The 19,746-nt window shown below is 47.0% G+C and overlaps 3 protein-coding genes across 8 annotated transcripts in view; 2 read left to right on the forward strand and 1 right to left on the reverse strand.

Annotated features, from left to right (window-relative positions):
- Window positions 1-3,834, forward strand: part of LOC104871706 (bcl-2-like protein 2) — a 17,511-nt gene extending 13,677 nt beyond the window's left edge. The window contains exons 1-7 of one of the 2 annotated variants that reach the window (XM_010637768.3): window positions 65-139; window positions 273-387; window positions 1,300-1,367; window positions 1,653-1,759; window positions 2,494-2,581; window positions 2,776-2,927; window positions 3,767-3,834. In XM_010637768.3, the coding sequence (XP_010636070.1) occupies window positions 306-387; window positions 1,300-1,367; window positions 1,653-1,759; window positions 2,494-2,581; window positions 2,776-2,927; window positions 3,767-3,806 (537 nt within the window). In that variant the 5' untranslated portion in view covers window positions 65-139; window positions 273-305 and the 3' untranslated portion in view covers window positions 3,807-3,834. Of the gene's footprint in view, window positions 1-64; window positions 140-272; window positions 388-1,299; window positions 1,368-1,652; window positions 1,760-2,493; window positions 2,582-2,775; window positions 2,928-3,766 lie in introns of those variants that run through there. The other variant, XM_033765075.1, reaches the window with a different exon arrangement.
- Window positions 3,835-8,874: 5,040 nt separating this feature from the next.
- The window catches only part of Il25 (interleukin 25), a 34,764-nt gene continuing 23,892 nt past the window's right edge, over window positions 8,875-19,746 (forward strand). For 4 of the 5 annotated variants that reach the window (XM_019209542.2, XM_033765079.1, XM_033765080.1 and 1 more), the window contains exons 1-2: window positions 14,681-14,759; window positions 17,441-17,568. The gene's annotated coding sequence lies outside the window, so the exon portion shown is untranslated. Of the gene's footprint in view, window positions 9,203-14,680; window positions 14,760-17,440; window positions 17,569-19,746 lie in introns of those variants that run through there. The other variant, XM_033765078.1, reaches the window with a different exon arrangement.
- Window positions 13,867-19,746, reverse strand: part of Slc22a17 (solute carrier family 22 member 17) — a 7,330-nt gene continuing 1,450 nt past the window's right edge. The window contains exons 3-11 of the mRNA XM_010637872.1: window positions 19,401-19,741; window positions 19,192-19,295; window positions 16,701-16,855; window positions 15,969-16,134; window positions 15,638-15,783; window positions 15,383-15,488; window positions 15,010-15,227; window positions 14,616-14,727; window positions 13,867-14,494 (exon numbers count right to left, since the gene is read on the reverse strand). Coding sequence (XP_010636174.1) covers window positions 14,206-14,494; window positions 14,616-14,727; window positions 15,010-15,227; window positions 15,383-15,488; window positions 15,638-15,783; window positions 15,969-16,134; window positions 16,701-16,855; window positions 19,192-19,295; window positions 19,401-19,741 — 1,637 coding nt within the window. The 3' untranslated portion in view covers window positions 13,867-14,205. The remainder of the gene's footprint in view (window positions 14,495-14,615; window positions 14,728-15,009; window positions 15,228-15,382; window positions 15,489-15,637; window positions 15,784-15,968; window positions 16,135-16,700; window positions 16,856-19,191; window positions 19,296-19,400; window positions 19,742-19,746) is intronic.

Below are 19,746 nucleotides of genomic sequence, written 5' to 3' on the forward strand. Positions count from 1 at the left end.
GAGAGGCCCGGAGCTCGTACGGGAGGTCGGCGGGGGTTGGGCTTGGCTGGGGCGGGGAATAACGTGGCTAGGGCCGGGCACCACACGGGCCCAGCCGGCGGAGTCGGGCGTCATGGGTGTCTAGCGTCGTTGTGGGAAGGTAACTTGCTTTTATTTTCGTCGCGACCCTCGCTAGCGAGGGAGATGGCCGAGCGTGGCTGGGGCCACTCGCGGACCCTGCCCCTGCGTCGGTTCCTCTGAGGCTCCTCTGCATGCGCTCCCATTCATTGTAGGAGCTGGAAGCGATCAAAGCTCGAGTCAGGGAGATGGAGGAAGAAGCAGAGAAGCTAAAAGAGCTGCAAAACGAGGTAGAGAAGCAGATGAATATGAGTCCACCTCCAGGCAACGGTGAGTAAGCCGGCGGTTTCCACGCATGCCTGGGCCCTAGGTTGGAGGGTTGTGGGGAGCACGGGGAATGTGGTGTTAGATGCTTAGGACCCCGAAGCTGGTTGTCTGAGCAGTTATTGGGCAGTTGCTGTGGTGAGTCTCCATTGTGTGCTCCGTTGACCTTTGTGAGAACAGACAAAATAGAACCTGTGTTTTGGTGATAAGAATCTTGTGCCTCTCTTTGTCTCTGTTATAAATGTGTTTCTCTTTGTTCTTAATCTGCCTCTACCCTTGTGGAGGTTCCCGTCTGGCATTTGACCTTCAAGTCTAATTTTTTTTTTTTGTTTCAGTTGAAGATTGTTTAGTTAGAACTTTAAGGGAAGCTGCTTAGCTGCCAGGAGCTTCTTTAATCTAAAAATGTCAAGTCTCAGCCCCTTAGTTTTGTTCACTCTTAAAGGCATTCAGTAAGGACTTGGTTTAAGGGTGGAGGGATTCCTATGTTGTTTTTGACTTTAGAGGATGTATTGATTTACCCCTTAATTTGTCAAATATTTAGTGCGAAACTGTTATGTGCTGGGCTGTGTTCTAAGGAAACAGCAGGGAATAGAATAGGACAGATCAAGAATCTTTGTCTTCACAGAGTTTATGGAATAATGGTGGTGGGGATGCATATATTGGCCCAGTAGAAAACGTGGGGAGGGCCATGCCTGTGTTCCCAACACTGGGAGGCTGAGGCCCGAGGATCACAACTGTGGCCAGACTGGGCTACATAACAAGTCTGTCTCAAAAAACCAAAGAAGAGGACCGGGGATTTAGCTCAGTGGTTCCAGTGGCCTGCTTCACAAGCACAAGGTCTGGAGTTCGATCACCGGTACCAAAAGAAGGAGGGGGAAAAAAAAGGGGGAAAGAAAACATGTTTATTTTTTCTCAAAGCTGGCCCAGTGATCATGTCTATTGAAGAGAGAATGGAGGCTGATGCTCGTTCCATCTATGTTGGCAATGTATGTATTAGAGATTCAATTGGGGTTTGTGGGGACATTGATATTTGGAGGAGTTCTTTAATAATCTTGAACATTTCCAGTATAGGCGGTGATTCTGGGTGTGGATAGGGTTGGGGGGAGGTAAAAGAAGATGGAGTTATCAACAACTCTAGAATTGGAAGTAAAAGGATTATTTGACGTGCCTTGATGTATATGTATAGAGATGGCCCAAACTAAAAGTCAGACAGGGGACTTGTTGAAACAGGAGATGGCCCAGTACCTGTAAAATGTCCCTCCTCTCCTCAGGTGGACTATGGTGCAACAGCAGAAGAGCTAGAAGCTCACTTTCATGGCTGTGGTTCAGTCAACCGTGTCACCATACTTTGTGACAAATTTAGTGGCCATCCCAAAGGGTAAGTAGGGAAATAAATTAAGATTGTTTTAATCAGTTAAAAATAACATAGCTTTTGTTTTTGTGGTGGTGGGGTTTAAACCCAGGGCATTGGTGCATGTTAAGCACGTTCTCTACCACTAAGCTATACACTCTAGGGCAATATCTTATGCTTTTCATTGAGCAGTAATTTATTTATTGTTAAAACAAATGGTCTTTTTTTTTTTTCCAAATGTGGTATTAATGTTGATGTATGTCTGAGGTTGCACATAAATTAGAAAGGGACAGGCAGCTTCTCATTGGCCTCTGATTTTATTATGGCCATATGAGAAACCCGGCTGTGTGTCCTAGTTTGTAATTTTGTAAGAGTAGCTAGAAATTTTGATTAAAACCTTTTGTTAATTTTTTTTTAATGATTTGTTTTGTTTTGTTTTTGGTATTGGGGATCGAACTCCTTGCACTGACTGGAACTACTGAGCTAAATCCCCTCCCCAAAACCTTTTATTTTAAGGAGAATTAAGAGCTGGGTGTGGTGGCACACGCCTGTAGTCCCAGCACTCTGGAGGCTGAGGCAGGAGGATTACAGGCAAGTTCAAGGCCAGTTTGAACTACATAATGAGACCCTGTCTCAAAAAAAAAACAAAAAAGTGAATTAATTAAAAATTAAACAAGTAGTATTCAACTAAGTTTGTCTACAAGTTGCAGTTAATCTGTGAGGTATTTGTGAATGCGGATAAAGTGAGTTATTCTCTTCAGGTTTGCGTATATAGAGTTCTCAGACAAAGAGTCAGTGAGGACTTCCCTGGCCTTAGACGAGTCCCTATTTAGAGGAAGACAAATCAAGGTAAGCCTTGCCATTGCTGTTTTGGTAACATAGAAACTTCAGGCTCATGCTACTAAGCCTTTCTGGGTTTTTTTTTGCGGGGGGTTGTACCGGGGATCGAACTTGGGACCTTGTGCTTGTGAGGCAGGCGGTGGAACCACTGTGCTAAATCTCCAGCCCCATGCTAAGCCTTTATGTTGCATGCCTTTACTCAGGTGATCCCGAAACGAACGAATAGACCAGGCATCAGCACAACAGACCGGGGTTTCCCACGCGCCCGCTACCGTGCCCGGACCACCAACTACAACAGTTCCCGCTCTCGATTCTACAGTGGTTTTAACAGCAGGCCCCGAGGTCGTGTCTACAGGTCAGGATAGATGGGCTGCTCCTCTTTCCCCGCCTCCCATGAGCCCTGTATGCTTCATTCTCTCCTGATCTGAGGACCTTCCCTTCCTTCCCCTCCCCTTGGTCTCCAGCCTGTGCAGGGTGAGGAAGGTAGTTGCAGGCCAGGTCAGGAGGCCAGTCTCGTCTTTTCTGGAGCAGAAATTGGTGACTAGGGCTGATCTCTTCTGAGATGTTTCCTCCAGGCCTTTTTTTTTTTTCTTTCTTTAGAGTTGGTTGCCTTGAAGCTGTTTACACAGGAAGAACAGGGCCTCAGGACTGTGATTGTTACTTTTCTCAGAGTTAGGGAGAGGTTAAACCTCCCTGAAGAACACCACCAGAGGCCAGTTGATTATTCCACAGCCATGTGGGAGGATTTTGAGATATTTATTCTTTGAGTCAGTCTTTTTCCAAGGTTAATTTCTTCATGGGCCTAGTGTGATGCCCATGTTGTGGCTTTACTTTTACATCTTTTCTCTACATTTAAGTAGGTTAGGCATAAAACCTTAACTTTTCACAAGGTAGGGTTTAAGAGCTGTAGACAGTGAAAACTGGATAAACACTGTGTCCTTTTTTCTTGCTCCTGTATCTCAGATGAATTTCTTTATTGCTGCTGTTGGGCAGATTGTTCTTTAGTGCCCCTTGCTACCCCCCATTTGCCAGGTGTGTTGCTATTTCTGGGATTGTGGAGTCGGTTTTAAGACACTCGAAAACTTCTTTTCTCCACTTCCATCCACAGTAGCTGGGGCGAGGGCCCACTGGGAGGGGCTTGTGCTGACCTACCTAGTGATCATGTTAACACCTAACTCTCCTTCTTTCTTCCAGGGGCCGGGCTAGAACGACATCATGGTATTCCCCTTACTAAAAAAAGTGTGTATTAGGAGGAGAGAGAGGAAAAAAAGGAAAGAAGGAAAAAAAAAAAAAAGAATTAAAAAAAAAAAGAAAAACAGAAGATGACCTTGATGGAAAAAAAAATATTTTTAAAAAAAAAGATACACTGTGGAAGGGGGGAGAATCCCATAACTAACTGCTGAGGAGGGACCTGCTTTGGGGAGTAGGGGAAGGCCCAGGGAGTGGGGCAGGGGGCTGCTCATTCACTCTGGGGATTCGCCATGGACACTTCTCAACTGTGCAAGCTGCTGCCCATGTTTCCCTGCCCTACTTCACCCCTTTGGGGGCTGCTCAAGGGTAGGTGGGCATGGGTGGTAGGAGGGGTTTTTTTTTACCCAGGGCTCTGGAAGGACACCAAACTGTTCTGCTTGTTACCTTCCCTCCATCTCCTCCCTGCCTTTCACAGTCCCCTCCTGCCTGCTCCTGTCCTGCCAGGTTTACCACCTACCCCAACCGTCTTTCGGCTCCCTGCCCTCCAGATTGCCTGGTGATCTATTTTGTTTCCTTTTGTGTTTCTTTTTCTGTTTTGAGTGTCTTTCTTTGCAGGTTTCTGTAGCCGGAAGATCTCCGATCCGCTCCCAGCGGCTCCAGTGTAAATTCCCCTTCCCCCTGGGGAAATGCACTACCTTGTTTTGGGGGGTTTTTTGTTTTTTAGTTTTTTGTTTTGTTTTTTTGTTGTTTTTTTTTTTTTTTGCCTTTTTTTCCCTTTTATTTGGAGGGAATGGGAGGAAGTGGGAACAGGGAGGTGGGAGGTGGATTTTGTTTATTTTTTTAGCTCATTTCCAGGGGGTGGGAATTTTTTTTAAATATGTGTCATGAATAAAGTTGTTTTTGAAAATAAAAATTGTTCTGGCCTTTTGGGTGTAAAGATCATTTTATCTTTTTATTCTTACATCACAGATGGCTGTTAATTTTACTTTGTGAAAGTATTGGTGTGGAGGGGAAGTTCCCACTTGTAAATTAAGGAGTAGGAGTTACAACTAGCAGGAACATTATGTGTTTAGTTATGGCTGATGTGTGTTCTGCATAAGTGAAAGAATAGCCAGTTTGGAATGATCTAATAGCAAAATTTACATGCAAGTAAACTATCCATAACCACACCCTAGATACTTAGCTTCCTATCTCAAATGCAAAAACAAAACCTAAGACAATTGCAGAGCATGTTTCTTAAAGCCATGAAATTGTTTTGGTATCTTACATTTTGCTGAGTAGATGTTTGGCCATCTTGGTAATTTCATATGTAAAATTTGCACAACTTTGGGATTAAGCCCAGGTCCTTCAATTTTTTTGTTTTTGAGACAGGGTCTTTGTAATTCAAGCTATCCTTGAACTCTGTAGTGCAGGCTGGCCTCGAACACATCCTCCTGCCTCAGCCGCCCATATAACAAAGTTACAGGTATGTGCTGCCACATCTGGCCTTTTTTGGGGTCTTACTAGTTGAGACTGACCTGGAACTCACTATATATATAGCCCCGGTTGGTCTTGAATTTACAGCGATCCTCCTTCCTCAGCCTCCCTACTCCTGGGATTACAGGCGTGTACCACGCCTAGTTTTATTTTTTTTTTTTGGTGGTGTATGTAGTTTAGGCTTTCCTTGTAACCTGAACTCACTGGTAATCCTACCTCAATCATGGGATTACAGACAAGTACTGTTACACCTGGCTCATTTTTAAAATTTTGAGGCAGAATCTCATTAAATTGCCAGGCTGTGTCACATTTTGGGTCCTGCCTCTCCAGAGTATTGATTATAGGCCTGGGTCATGTGTACCTGTCTTATTGACAGATTGGTCCTAAAATTCTTGGGCACTGCTCCCCAGCACAAGCCTACAGAATTTCCTTTTACACTGCGTGCTGGATTCTGTGTTCCTTCTGGTCATGGTCTGGATGCTCTTTTCTCCAAAAATCTTAGGTTGAAGTGGCTGTTATCCACAAAACCTAACCTACCTCCAATTACACTATCCTGAATTGTCAGATCCAAGTTAACCACTAGTGTATTAGTATTGACCATTGAGCATACTACCTCCTGTTGTGCAGTCTTTTTTTCTGGAAAGCTAGAATAGCATGAGGGCATCTCTGAGCCTGTGCATCATCTCCTGCACAGGATGATTAGCCATATGCTGGAGTTCATTAGAATCATGATCACCTTAATGCTGGGTGGTGGTGGTGGTGGTGGTGGTGGTGGTGGGTCTTCTCACCTACCACCAGGGGGCACTAAATATCTAGTTCTAAGACAGGCCTTTAAATTAGTTTTTGGAGGGAGAGTGTTTTTTGACATTTGGGTTTCATTTCCTGTGTTGAGTCCATTTTACGTTGTATTGTCTGTTAGCTTCTCCATTCCTGCTTGCACTGTTTTGAGCGGCTTCCCATTTGTTCTTGTTGCCAAAAAGGCCCTGTGATGCCACTTATAAGTACTGGGTAGACGTGTGGAATGAAGGCCTTTCCAGTTTACTCATCATGTTTCTCTGCTGCATCCTATCCTACCTGTGATGTACTGTGCACTCATTCCAGTTGCGTTGCTGTATTTTTTTTTGTATGACTCATGCTGTTCCCTCTATCCTGCTATAGGCATTCTAACTTTTCTATTGAAATCATTCAAATCCTTCAAAGCATAAGCCAGGTACTATACCCATGTCAGAATCACTGATGTGATCAGGGCAAACTTCCTATCTAGAGCCTCCTGGTGTTAAAAATTATATTCCTGTTTCCCCACTAGATTACAAGCTCCCTGAGGGCACAGATATGTCTTTGTATGTCTCACAGAGCCTGCCATTTATTATTTTATATATTTTAGTGCCTGCCATTTAGATGTTAATTTTGTTAGGGTTGCCTTTCCTATCTTGAACAAGGCAGTGACTATAAGTGTTCCCTTTATCCTACTGGTTCCCACCTCCACCCATCCTTATAATGAGGTAGGAGATTAGGGCATGGCCAGCCATCTGGGTAAGTGGGTGTGTTGTGTTAATAATAGAGATCCCCTCCCAAAAAGACCCCAAAAAGCAACAAAACAGTACCCATGCCCTACATCTGGGACCAATCAGAAAATGCTAGCCAGGTGTGGTGGCATATGCCTGTAGTCTCAGCACTCGGGAGGCTGAGGCAGGAGGATCGCTATGAGTTTGAGACCAGCTTGGGCTACATAGTTCCAGGTCAGTCTCAACTACATAGTGAGACCCTGTTTCAAAAAACCAAAACAAAAAAAATTGCTACCTTCAATCTTCAATCCTGGTGTGAAATCAAGCAGAATTTTTATAGTATGGCTTAGATCTGATGTTAGTCTGAGGAGTGGGGAATACAATAGGGGATGGCCATTTATGTGGCCTTTGTAAACTTCAGTGGCCCCCACTACACCCTACACAGGGTATTTATTTTCCTACCTTTTATACTTTTAATAACCTCGCTGCCTTTTACACTTGTCTTGACCAGTTCTTTATTCAGGATGACAAGAATCTAGACTCGAAGTAGCCCACAGCACCCTAGAGCCCATAACAATAGAACTCAGATTTTCTACTTTATCTGGTCTCTTATTTTTCCCTTTGTCATCATCAGGAGTTTTGTTTATTTTTTGGTTTTTTGAGACAAAGTCTGTCTTTACACTATGGGTTGGCCTTGAACTCAATGTATAGTAGCCCTTATTGGCCTCAAACTCACAATTTTCCTGGCTCAGCTTTCTGAGTGCCGGGATTACATTGGGGCAGCAGAAGTATGAAAAGAAAGGTGCTATCAGGGCTGGGGATTTAGCTCTGGTTTGGCGCCTGACTTGCAAGCACAAGGACCTGAGTTCAATACCCCATGCCAAAAAAAAAAAAAAAAAAAAAAAAAAAAAATTGCTATCCTTTGACAAGCTCAGTTGTTTTTGATAGGTGGTGTGTGTTCATCACTCCTGATAAACTTTCTGTTAACTGAAGAGGAAAGACAAGCTCAGACTCATTGGAGTGTTGTTGGTAGGAAGGGTTTTTAAGGAAGAATTTAGGAGAAACTACTTAAAAATTTGTTGTCTAAGATGAGGGTTGTGAGTCAGATCTTTAGAGGACCTTTGGATAACGTAAAATAAATCAAGATAACTCTTGGGGTGGGAGGGAAAGAAAAAAAAGATAACTCTGCACTTTGTTTATTGCACTACTGGGGATTGAATGGATGGCCTTCATATTGAGCTACATCCCCAGCCTTTTATTTTTTATTTCGAGGCAGGGTCTCACTCGCTAAATTGCCCAGGCTGGGCTTGAACACTTCTGACTTGGATCCCACAAAGTCTTCTTTTTTCTTTAAAACAGAATCTCACTATGTAGTTCATGCTGAATGTTATGTAGCCTAGGCTGGCCTCCAACTCCTGGTGATCCTCCTGCCTCAGCCTCCCTAGTGCTGGGATTAGAGGTGTGCACCATCACACCTGGCTCCAGAGTGCTTGTTTAATAGGTGAGCTGCACCATGTCACGCTAACTTTCCATTTTAAGGCAGGATTTGCCTATCCTGATACTGGCAATAGAAAAAAGCACTTGCTGGGTTTTTGTTTTTCCTGCATTTTTAAGTTTAGGTTTGTTTTATTTAGGTTTAATGTTAATTCCATGCTGTGTTTCAATAAGAACAATACAGATTCTGAATCTGAGGTTCAATCAGATAGTTTTTAGTATAAATTAGCTTCAAGTTACATACACGAAACAACAGAGGGAAGGAGTGGAGAGGGAGGCAGGAAGAGAAGGAAGGAGAGAAAACAGATTGCACACACGTGCAACCTTTTCCATACCATCTTGATGTTAACCTGCTCAGAAACAGAGTAAAATTGCTAGGCTTTTACAATAATTTAATAGTTTTTCCTGCTGTCATAACATGTGATCAAATTTCAAAATAACCCTGCTAACTTCCCATTCCTCTTTTCCTGTTATACTTATAGATAACCATTCATTCAAACAGACACATTATTTACCATGTGCTGGGCGTTGTTACAGAAAAAGGAGCCAGCTAGCAAAGGAGTTTTTATTTACTGATGAAAAGTATGTTTGCCACACCATTGGATTGTTGTTGTTTTGAGATAGTCTGTCGTGGTTTATATCTAGATGTCCCACAAAGCCTCACTGGCACATAGGTGGGACTTTGGGGAGTTGAGTGGACCATAAGAGCTTGATACTCATCCCTGGATGAGTCCACTGAGGAGCTCAGCTGACTGTGCTGTTGGGAAGGTAGCCAGGTCGGAGGAGGTGGGTCCCTGGGGGCGTGGCCCGGAAGGGTTTAGCATCTCCCTCCTTCCTCCCTAGATCTCTCTCTCTGCTTCCTGTCCGCCAGTTTCCTCGGAGTGCTGCTCTGCCTGAGAGCCTGCTGCTATAGACTGAAACATCTATAAACTGTGAGCCAAAATAAACCTTGCTCTTTTAATTGGTAAGTGTAGGGTATTATGTCCCAGTGAGGAGAAAGTAACTAAGGGTTTCACTATTCCAGGCTGGCCTAAACTCACAATGAAGCCCAGACTGGCCCTGAACTTGTGATTCTCCTGCTTCAGTCTTTGGAGTGCTGGGATGACAGGTGTGGGCCACCAGCTGATTTGTTCGTTTTGTTTTGTTTTTGTACTGGGGATCGAACTCGGGACCTTGTGCTTCGGAAGCAGGTGGCAGAACCACTGAGCTACATCCCCAGCCCCACCAGGTGATTTTTTTAAAAAATTGAGATATAATTAATATACTATAAAAATCACTTCTTAAGGCTACAGTTCAGTGGTTGTTAGTGTATTTAGATAATTAGAATACATATTAGTGAATATATACATATAGTGAATGTATATTATGTATGATAGATATTTAGAATACATATTAGTGAATATATCATTACTACACAGAACCTAATTTTAGAGCATTTTCATCATCCAAAAAAGAAATTCCCACTAGCAAGCACCTTCAATTTTCTCTCTCCCCAGCTCCAGACAACTGCTAGTTTACTTTGCATCTCTAAATTTCCCTTCTTTGGACATTTCGTATAAAAGGAATCATGCAGTCTGAGCACAGTGGTATATGCCCTGCCTGGACTATTTAGCAAGACCCTGTCTCAAAAAGAGAGTGTCGGGGGATGAGGGCTATAGCTCAGTGGAGTTCATTCCTCTGTAAAACACACACGCACCGGCGTGCACGGATCTTATAGCGTGTGGCCTGTGTCTGGCCTCTGACAGCACATCTTCAGGCTCACCCACATTGTAGCTGTGTTCCTCTTTATGGCAAATGCTTCATTTTATAACTATCCATTTTGTTTCTTTATAATCAGCTGACGGAGATTGTCTCTGTTTTTCAACCATTAAACACCTGTGCATTTTCTTGAGTATATATCTGAGCAGTGAGGCAGCTGAACCATATGGTCCTGTGCTCTGAATTTTGCTTCCTGCCCACCCAAATTCCCATCTTGAAATCTAACCCCCAGAGCGATGTATTAGGAAGTGTGAGGTTTCTGGGTAAGTGATTTGGTCATGAGGGTAGAGCCCTCACGGGTGGGATTACTACCCTTTAAAAGAGGCCTCTGAGAGCAGCCATGCCTTGAATGCTATGTGAGGATGATGCCAGAGGAAGATGTACCTCCACAGACACAGAATCGGCCAGTGCCTTGATCTTGAACTTCCCAGTATTCATGACTGTGAGAAAAAAGTTTATGTTGCTCAAAATACACCCACCTGGTCTATGGCACTTTGTTCAGAAGCCTAAAGCAAGGGACTAAGACATGGCGATTCTAGGAACTGCCCACTTTTCCAGAGCAGCACCAGTGACATGTGAGTGTCCAAGCACTTCACTTCCTGCCAAATTAATTGTCAATCTTAGTGATAGCCATTGTAGTGGGTGTGAACTGGTGGCTTATTGTGGTTGTGTTTTGACAGAGTCTTATTGTGTAGTCCAGGCTGGCTTTGAACTTTTACTTTTCCTGCCTTAGCCTCCTCCTGGGCTAGGATTATAGACATGTGCCACCATGCTCAGCTCAGTCTGTATTTTTTTTTTTTTGGTACCAGAGATCGAACTCAGGTCCTTGCGCTTGCAAGAAAGGTGGCCAAACCACTGAGTTAAATCCCTGGCCCCTCTGTATGTCTTTTTATGGCAGTGCCACTTTGTCTTCCTTACTATAGCTTTGTAATAAATTTTGTAATGTTGGAACTAGGCGTGGTGGCGCACACCTCTAATCCCAGAGTTTGGGAGGCTGAGGCAGAAGGATCACTGTGAGTTCAAGGCCAGCCTGAACTACTAAGAGTAAGACCTTGCCTCAAAAAACAGAGTAGATAAATAAATTTTAGAAGTGTGACTCTTCCAGCTATGCTTTCTCTCAGATTTGTTTGGCTATTCTGGATCTTCTGTGTTTTTGGTGAATTATAGAACCAGCTTGTCAATTTCTGCAAAAAAGACAGCTAGGATTTTAATAGAGACAATGCTGCATCCACAGATCAGTTGAAGGGAGTATTACTGTCTTGTTTCTCTTGTATTTAGTTTTTTTGGGGGCATGGTTTTCTATCTTAATATAAGTCTTTAGCCCATGAGAATTTTTTCATTTAGTAAGGTCTTGAAGTTTTTCCAATAGTGTTTCATAATTTTCAGCATACAAATCTTACACTTATTTGGTTAAGTTTATCTGTATTTTGTTTTTTTGCTGTTATAAGTGGAATTCTTAACTTCATTTCCAGATTGTCCATTGCTATTGTACAATTATTATTACTATTGTTGTTGTTTTCTGAGGTACTGGGAATTCAAACCAGTGCCTCCACAGCTAGACAAGCACTTTCCTTCAGAGCTACACCCCGAGCACTATTGTTGAGATTAGGTCACACTATGTTGCTCAAGTTGGCCTTGAACTTGTGATCCTCCTATTCGAGCCTTCCAAGAGGTTGCTATCATAGGTATGTGGTGTTACAATTCATTTTTTTGTTTTGTTTTTTTGAGGCAGGGTCTCACTATGCAGTTGAGACTGATATGGAACTCACTGTAGCTCAGGCTGGTCTGAAACTCACAGCGATCCTCCTGCCTCAGCCTCCAGAACTGGGAGAGAGAAATTTCTTTTGTTTGTAAGGCAGTCTATGGTATTTTATTTATTTTCATCTATGATATTTTATGATAGCCTGGTCAGGCTAGGACATTTTTTTCTCCTCAAAGCTGCCAGTGCGTTCTTTGTATTTCTTTGCATTTTCCACAGAGCATTGTAATTACATGTCTCATGGTCTTCACTCAGAGCAGCGGTGGAAAACCTATGGCAGGGGTGCCACAACAGGCTGTCTGTATCACTGAAAGCTCTAAAAGGTTCATCACTCACCTAGACTGAGCAAAGCTGGGTGAGGACCATGTGTGCTTCCAGATCCAAGGTCACACCAGACATTAATAACTAATTAAGAAAGGTGGATCACCAGGTGTGGTGGCGCACATCTGTAATCCTGGCACTTGGGAGGCTGAGGCAGGAGGATCGCTGTAAGTTCGAGACCAGCCTGGGCTACATAGTGAGTCCCAGGTCAGTCTCAACTACACAGTGAGACCCTGTCTCACAAAACAAAAAAACAAAAAAAAAGAAAAAGAAAAGTGGCTTCATGGTTGCCAGGCTGAGACATGGAAGTGTCACTTCATATAATGTGTGTGTGTGCTGGAGACTGAACTCAGAGCCTCTGCAGTGAGCTGTATCCCAGCTCCTCTTCCCCTTTTTGGAGACAGGACCTTGACTAGTTGTCTAGTTGGGCTCTGACTTGAGACTCCTGCCTCAGCCTCTCAGAATGCACCCCTGGCTTCATATGACTTTTTAAGGTTAAAACTGTACCCCGCCTGGCCAAGTGCAGTAGCACATGTCCATAATCCCAGATTCTTGGGAGGCTGAAGCAGGAGGACACAAGATTAATGCCAGCCGCATGAGCAATTTAGAAAGATCCTGACTCAAAAAATAAACATGGCTGGGGGTGTACAGTACAGTTCAGTGGTAGAGTATTTGCCTGGCATGTGCAAGTCCATGGGTTCAATCCCTAGCCCTGAAAATAAAAAAATAACCCTGTGTATCTTTTTAATTTCCTTCTCAATAGTTGACAATAGCTCTTAGTTGTGACTCTAAGAATCCATGTTTCAATTAGTATAATCTCTTTGAGAAAATTAGTCATTTCTCTTATTTGCCTGATAACTATGTCCCTGAAGTTCCTGGAGTATCTACTTAACTTAATTTTATAGGCTGAATAATATCTCTTCTTATGGTTAGAATATTTCTGCCCTGGCATGCAAGACTGCAGGCTCACTTCTCAAGATCTGGCCATTCTACTTACCAGCATGTTACCTTAAATAAATTAACTCTTCTCTCCAAGCCTTCATTTTCCCATCTGTACAAGCCTAAAAAATAATAACCATTTTTTCATGGCGTTATTATCGAGGATCTAATGAGATTTTGTGGAATTCATCAGAATTCATTCATCAAAAGCCCTGATGCAGATGCTACTGACATGAATGTTACTGGTTCCCGATTCTGCACTGTGAGGCTTTGTGGCTCCTGACCTTTTATAACTAGGTCTGGCTTTCCTTCCATCTTCTAAATTCTGACCATTAATCTGCTCATCTAATAAATTCCTACATGTATTATTTGTGGTACAAGGGATGGAACCTAGGGCCTCATGGGTACTAAGCAAGTACTCTCTCACACCTGAGCTACACCCTCAGCCTTTTAAAATTTTATTTGGACACAGGGTCTCCCTAAGTCGGCCAGGCTGGCCTTGAATTCACAATCCTCCTGCCTCAGCCTCCTGAGTAGGTGGAATTACAGGATTGTACCACCATGCCCAGTTCGTTAGAGTCAGTTGCTTATAACAATAACAACAAAAACCCCTAATGATCCAAATACTTACCTTGCAGTTGTAGTAAGGATTAAAAGGGTACAAAACATCTAGCGCAGTTCTGGCAGCCCAGCAAGCAATCATTAAGTGGCGACAGCTGTCTGTAAATTAACACTTGGGGGCAGGGCATGAGGAAGGGGAGGCAAGATTGTTAACAGTTTGTGTTCCACTGAGAGAAGCTTTCCCTGGAGAGACAGAAGGACAACAGAAGGGAGAAGTCCAGGCTATGATGTGCTCATTTATTCAAAATGTCTTTATTGAAACAGAATGATAGAGCAAGAAAGAATGAGGTCTAGGAGGATGTCTTTGGGTACAGGATGGAGCCCAGACCCAGTGGTTACAGCGCAGAGCTCTTTGCCTGTCCCTGACCCTTGCTGAGAAGGTGAACACAAAGCAGCAGGGAGGAGGTGGGGTGGGGGCAGCCCTCTGAGCTCTTCTGGACGGCTGGCTTGTGGTGCCTCCAAGCCCTCCTGGGAGCCCTGCCTTCCTCACGGTCTTCCCATTCTCCTCGCTGGGGTCCCACGCCACCTTTCCAAATGGGCCAGCCTCTCGCCAGAGTGCTAGAGGCCACTCAGAGGGCAGCGTTGGGGGTGGCAAGCAGCGGGACATGGTCGCAGCGGTTAGGTGGTGGCTGGCGCAGCAGGGAGGGCCGGCGGCACAGCTCCCCGTCCCGGAGTACCTCAGGCAGGAGCTTGCGCTTGGTCTCAGGCAGAAGCATAATGCTGAGGATGCAGAGGAGGGCACAGGCCGCCAGCACCACGTGCTGCAGGAAGGCTCCATGGCCCATATGGAGGCGCTGGGCTGGGCCACTCAGCCCTCCAAGGGCCCCCAGAGCCATGATCAGGCCCAGGCCTCGGCCCCTGGGACAGAGGGAGGAGGCGCTCAGCCTATGGCTGTGGCCTCACCCCATCCCTTCTCCTGCAGCTTCCCTCCATAGGGGCTGGGGGCCTGGCCCCGCCCTGGCTGCACCCCTGCTCTCACCGGACAGTGGTAGGGATGACTTCGGCAGCAAGGAGGGTGCTGAGGATGGCAGCAGCTTGGGAAGAGAAGAGTCCGAGGACAGAGAAGGTGGTGATGGCAGACTCATTCAGATCTGGAGGACCAAGAAGGATGATATGAATAGAGGTAGGACGATCATGCATAGCCTCATCCCCAGCCCCATTCCCTGGGCTCTCAGACCCCACGGCTCTAGCTGGGTGGGCTCTGGGCACTCCCCGGTGGACTGGGAGACAGGGTTGTGCAGTCTGGAGGAAACTTGGCAGGGTCTGGTCTTATCTTGGGAAGCCTATGCCAGAAGTAGTGGCTGAGCCTGTCTGAGAGACCCTGTTGGGGTTCCCTTGTTGAGCCCACACTGTGGGGAAGGAAGGATGCTCACAATCCCACAGGCCCAGCAGGACCAGGGACGCAATGCCAGTGAGGGTCATGGAGAGAAGCAGGATGCCCCGGCGGCCGAATCGGTCCACGGTGACCCCCAGGAAGACGCAGGCTAGGGCCGCTGTGCCGCTGGCCAGCAGGGAGCACAAGTAGAAGTCTGATGGGCTCCCTGCTCCTCCCATAGGCTGGTAGCAGTGGCCAATGGCGTGGGCAATGAAACTGTGAGAACGGGTGAGGAGGCAAAGAACAGTGTCCGAATCCCTAGCCGCAGCCTTCCTGCTCCCATTGTCTTCTTCCAGCCTCCCGCTTCCTCCACCCAGCCAGCTCCTGTCTCAGCTACTGGCCTGGCCCTCAGCTCTGATAGTCAGGCTCACTTGGTGAAGCCCAGGATAAGCAGATTCTTCCAGATGTTGCGGTAGTTGAGGAGAGCCACAAAGGAAAAGGTGGATGTTTCGGGCAGTGGACAGGTGTTCTCCAGGTCTTTGAGACAGAGAGGGGAGCTCTATATTAGCACAAAGAGCTGAGAACCCAGGCTCCTCCCACGTGGATGGTGGAGACCCGGGGGGCGGTGGCACAGCTTCAGCCATGAAGAGGCCAGTGCCACAAAGGAGGGAACCCCTGACTGTTACCCTGCAGGGCCTCCTGGGCTTCCTCCCCCAGCATCTGCCCGTGGGGCCGGTTCCGCTCAGCCAGGATCCTCAGCACAGACTGGGCCTCTTCGATTTGCCGCTTCACTATGAGCCACCGTGCAGACTCCAGAAACAGACCAGGCCAGCTGGAGGCAGGGTGGGAAGGTACACGGTGAGGCCTCCCCTCTCCTGACACAGAAATGCCCACCCCTGAGAGGCTGGGCAGGTCTGGACTGGGGGCACCTGGAGGGCAACAGGGGTCTCTAGGCTAAGAGCTAAGCTGGAGGTGGAGCTGGGAAGGGCCAGGTCACAGGGGAAGGGCAATACTAACCCATAAAACAGGAAGAGGATACAGGGAGCGGTGATCATTCGCTGCAGAAATCTCCAGTCCTTAGAGACAAGGGCCAGGCCCAGGAACAGGAAGTGCCCTCCCACCCCCACCAACTCCCCTGCCAGGGACACCCGAAGCCTCTGGGTTGGGTCGCACAGCTCCAGGCCTAGAAATAAAGCAGGGATGGAGGGAGGAGAGGCCAGGGAGGCAGAAGGCACGAGAGAAAAAAGGAGAGAGGAAAAGGAGGAAAGAAGGGAGGAGGACAGAGAGCTAAGTCAGACCCTGAGCAGAGGCTGCTGCCATTGCCTCCCACAGACTAAACTCTGGGTGGCAAGGAGTAGAGATTGTTTAGTCATCTCTCTTTTCCTACTCAAACCTAGGGCTCTAGGATCAGAATATTCCCGGTTTATAGGCCCTTTCACCTCCCGTCTCTTTTTTGATCTTCATGTCAACCCTTGTTCAGAGTCACATAGCTAATCAGAATTTCCTTTTTTAGTCAGGTGGATTTATTGGTAGCAGTAAGTCCAGGGCAAGGCTTTAAAGGTCACAGGAGAGAAATGTGGAGAGAAGCAGGACCCTTGCATCCATCAAAGGCAGGGCAGAAAGTGAGACTCTGAGCAGCTGAACTCTGGGATCGAAGAAGGGGCTGAGGAGACCCTAGTGGGCAGCTGGGGTGGGAAGGCAGAAAGGTGGGTGTGACACAGGAGGGGACTCAGGCAGGGTGCCACTTACGCATCAGGTAGACACCAAGGTCAACACCAGCAAGCAGAAAGCCCAGGAGGAATCGGAGGGCCATGACGCCTGTGGAGGAGCCTGCGGCAGCCCCTCCCACTCCACAGGGACCCACCAGTCCCAGAGTCAGCAGCACAATCCCGCGACGGCCAAATCTAGAAAGCAGGGAAGGCTTCTGGTCACCTAGACTCCCTGGGTGAGGAGGTACTAGGCAGGGCTCAGTACCTACTTCAAAGCTGGAGGTAAGGATGAGGTTCTGACAGCAAAAGCTAGACTGAGGCTAAAGATGATGGAAAGGGGTCATTGATTTCTAGATACTGGTCACTGAGGTGAGGCTACGAGGACTGAACCCAGGGCCTTTGTATGGAGCTACATCTTCAGGCCTTTTTTATTTTTTTGGTACCAGGGATCAAACTTGGGTCCTTGTGCTTGTGAGGCAGGCAGTGGAACCACTGAGCTAAATCCCCAGCCCTGGCCTTTTTATATTGAGACAGCCTTGTTAAATAACCCAGGCTGAGCTTTGAACTTGCAATCCTCCTGCCTCAACCTCTCAGAGTGCTGGGATTATAGGCATGTGTCACCATACCCAGCAATTTAGGACCACTGATCTTGGGGCACAGCAGTAGTGGTCAGTGGGAATAGCATTGGTACCAGGGATTGAATTTGGGTCCTTGCACTTGTGAGGCAGATGGTGGAAGCACTGAGCTAAACCCCTGGCTAATAGCATTTGTCTTGTTCAGATCAGAGGAGATGCAAGTCATTCACATATCGGATTACAGCCTTGATCCATGGAGGTGAGGCTGCTGGGGACACTACTGGTCCGTGAAAATGGAGCTACTGATTTCAGGGGACTGATTCATTGACTTTGGTAAGTGAAGCTATTGTTCCATTAAGTTAGGACAGGGCTTTTTAATACTTTGGGGTTGCCAGTGGGATGGACCACTAGCCAGGAGATGGAGCTACTGATCTATGGGAATGGGTCCATTAATCCATGAGGTAGGACTATTGATCTGAGAGGATGGGAATCAATCTTTGGAGAATGGAGAAGTGATCTCTAGGAATAGTGCCATTGATCCATGGGACAGGGATTTTAGTATGTATGGATGGGTGGTTAGTAGAGATAAATCTATTAACACATGGAGATAATTAGTAAGGATGGGGTTACAGACAAGGGGAGACGAAATTACTGGTAAACAATGATGGTCACATACCAGCAGTCAGCGGGGATAGAGCTACTGATCTATTGGGGGGGGCTTGGCTATTGATCTTTGGTGATAAGACTACTGATCTATGGAGATGAAGATTGGTCATTGGTATATGTGCTGCAGGACCAAGTACAGCCACTGGTCTTGGAAAGGGGGCACTAATCCCTGTGAATGAGGCCACTAACCCAAAGGAATGAAAGCCCTCCTCTTAATGAGGATCACCTCATTGGTTAATGTAGGTAGGTTGTCTGACTTTAAGAGACTGAGGAATAGGAATAAGGCTACCAGCCTGTGGAAATGAAGCCACTGATGCACAGGGATGTGCTATTTGTGGGTTTAGGATCATTGGCCCACAGGCGTATGTCACTAGCAGGCAGCAAAGAGGTTACTGATTTTAAGAAATGGACTATTGAATCTTGAGATGCTTTTGGACAACTAATCCATTCAGATGGGACTGCAGCTCACTCGGGGTGGAGCTGGAGAATCTGCTCAGTGGTGATGGTGTCCAGAAACAGAGGAGACAGGATTTCTGATCCTTGGGCGGGGGAGCTATTGGTAGTGGGCTGTTGATCTATGGGGATGAGGCCACTGATTCATGGAAATGGAGATATCGGTCTGAGGGAACCTGAAAGCCCCCGCAGGTGCTCTTGGGGCATTTGGTGGCAGGCACAGGACCATAGGCTATTGAAGATGGTGGTACTGTTCTTTGGAGATGGTTATTGACTGGCGGGGAAGGGCCACTAGACACACATGGGGTCAGTTGTTTGCAAAGCTGAACTACTCGTCAGTGGGAACGGGGCTGTTGTTATTTAGGAATTAACATTGATCTTTGGGAATGAGTCCAGGAGATGAAGCTAACAGTCCAGGTGGGCTATTAGCTGTTGGGCATGAATCTTTCTGTTAACCCATAAAGACAGTAAGAGATGGTTAGGGTAGTGAGGGCAGAAGAGGGAGAGACAAGACTTTTGATCTGTAGAGATAGGGTTTTTGGTTAGGGATGGGACTCTTCTTTGGAGATGGGGCCATCGATCTAAGAATATGGGACTACTGATCAGTGGGAAGAGGGCAAACAGTCCACAGAGGTGAGGCCATCCCTTGGGCCAGAGGGGTGTGGAACTGTTTTTTTGATGGGGAGTGAAGATGAGATGGGGCAGATCATTGAGCACAAATCCGGAGAAGACTGCAGAGTCCAGCGATGGTCCTCGGCCTCCTGCCGCCCCGGTTGCTTGGGCTGGCTTTCCTAGGCCCCCTCGTCTCTACCGGCCCTACCCCCAGACAGTTCTCACCTGTCTGCGGGGTAACCCAGGAACAGGTAGCCGGAGGCAAAGCCCAAGATGAAGAGGATCTGCTCCAGGATCACCTGCCAGCCCAGGTCACACACCAGATCCCACTGGGGACGTGAGAAGGGTGCAGCGAGCGTGAGGTCCTGACCTCTCCACCCTCTGCCCGCCCCGGGTCTGCGTCCGCCTGGCCTGGCCTGGCCTGGCCGTCTCACCTGGCCGATGGCGTTAGTGGTGAGCACCGGGAGCCCGTTATAGTCCCAGTCCTTCAGGCAGTGGTTGAAGTCCGGCGGGGCGAAGCCGCTGCACGCGGGGTCCGTGCTGGTGGCTACGCGGCTGGCGGTGCTCGCTGCTAAAGCTGCGCTAGCAGCGACGCTGACGCCACTGGCATTGGGAGGCTGCTCCCAGCCCGAGGCATTGGGGGGGAAGGCCCCGTAGTGGCAATGCAGTGGGGGCGCCAGCGTGAAGATGGGGTCCGAGGCCAAACCGAGTGCCACGAAGAGCACGGGCAAGCAACAGAGGCCGAGCTGCAGCTGCTGGCCGCCGCCCAGCGCCCCCACC

This window comes from Fukomys damarensis, unplaced genomic scaffold, assembly GCF_012274545.1.
Source record: "Fukomys damarensis isolate Sample0158 unplaced genomic scaffold, DMR_v1.0_HiC HiC_scaffold_17, whole genome shotgun sequence".
Lineage (NCBI taxonomy): Eukaryota > Metazoa > Chordata > Mammalia > Rodentia > Bathyergidae > Fukomys > Fukomys damarensis.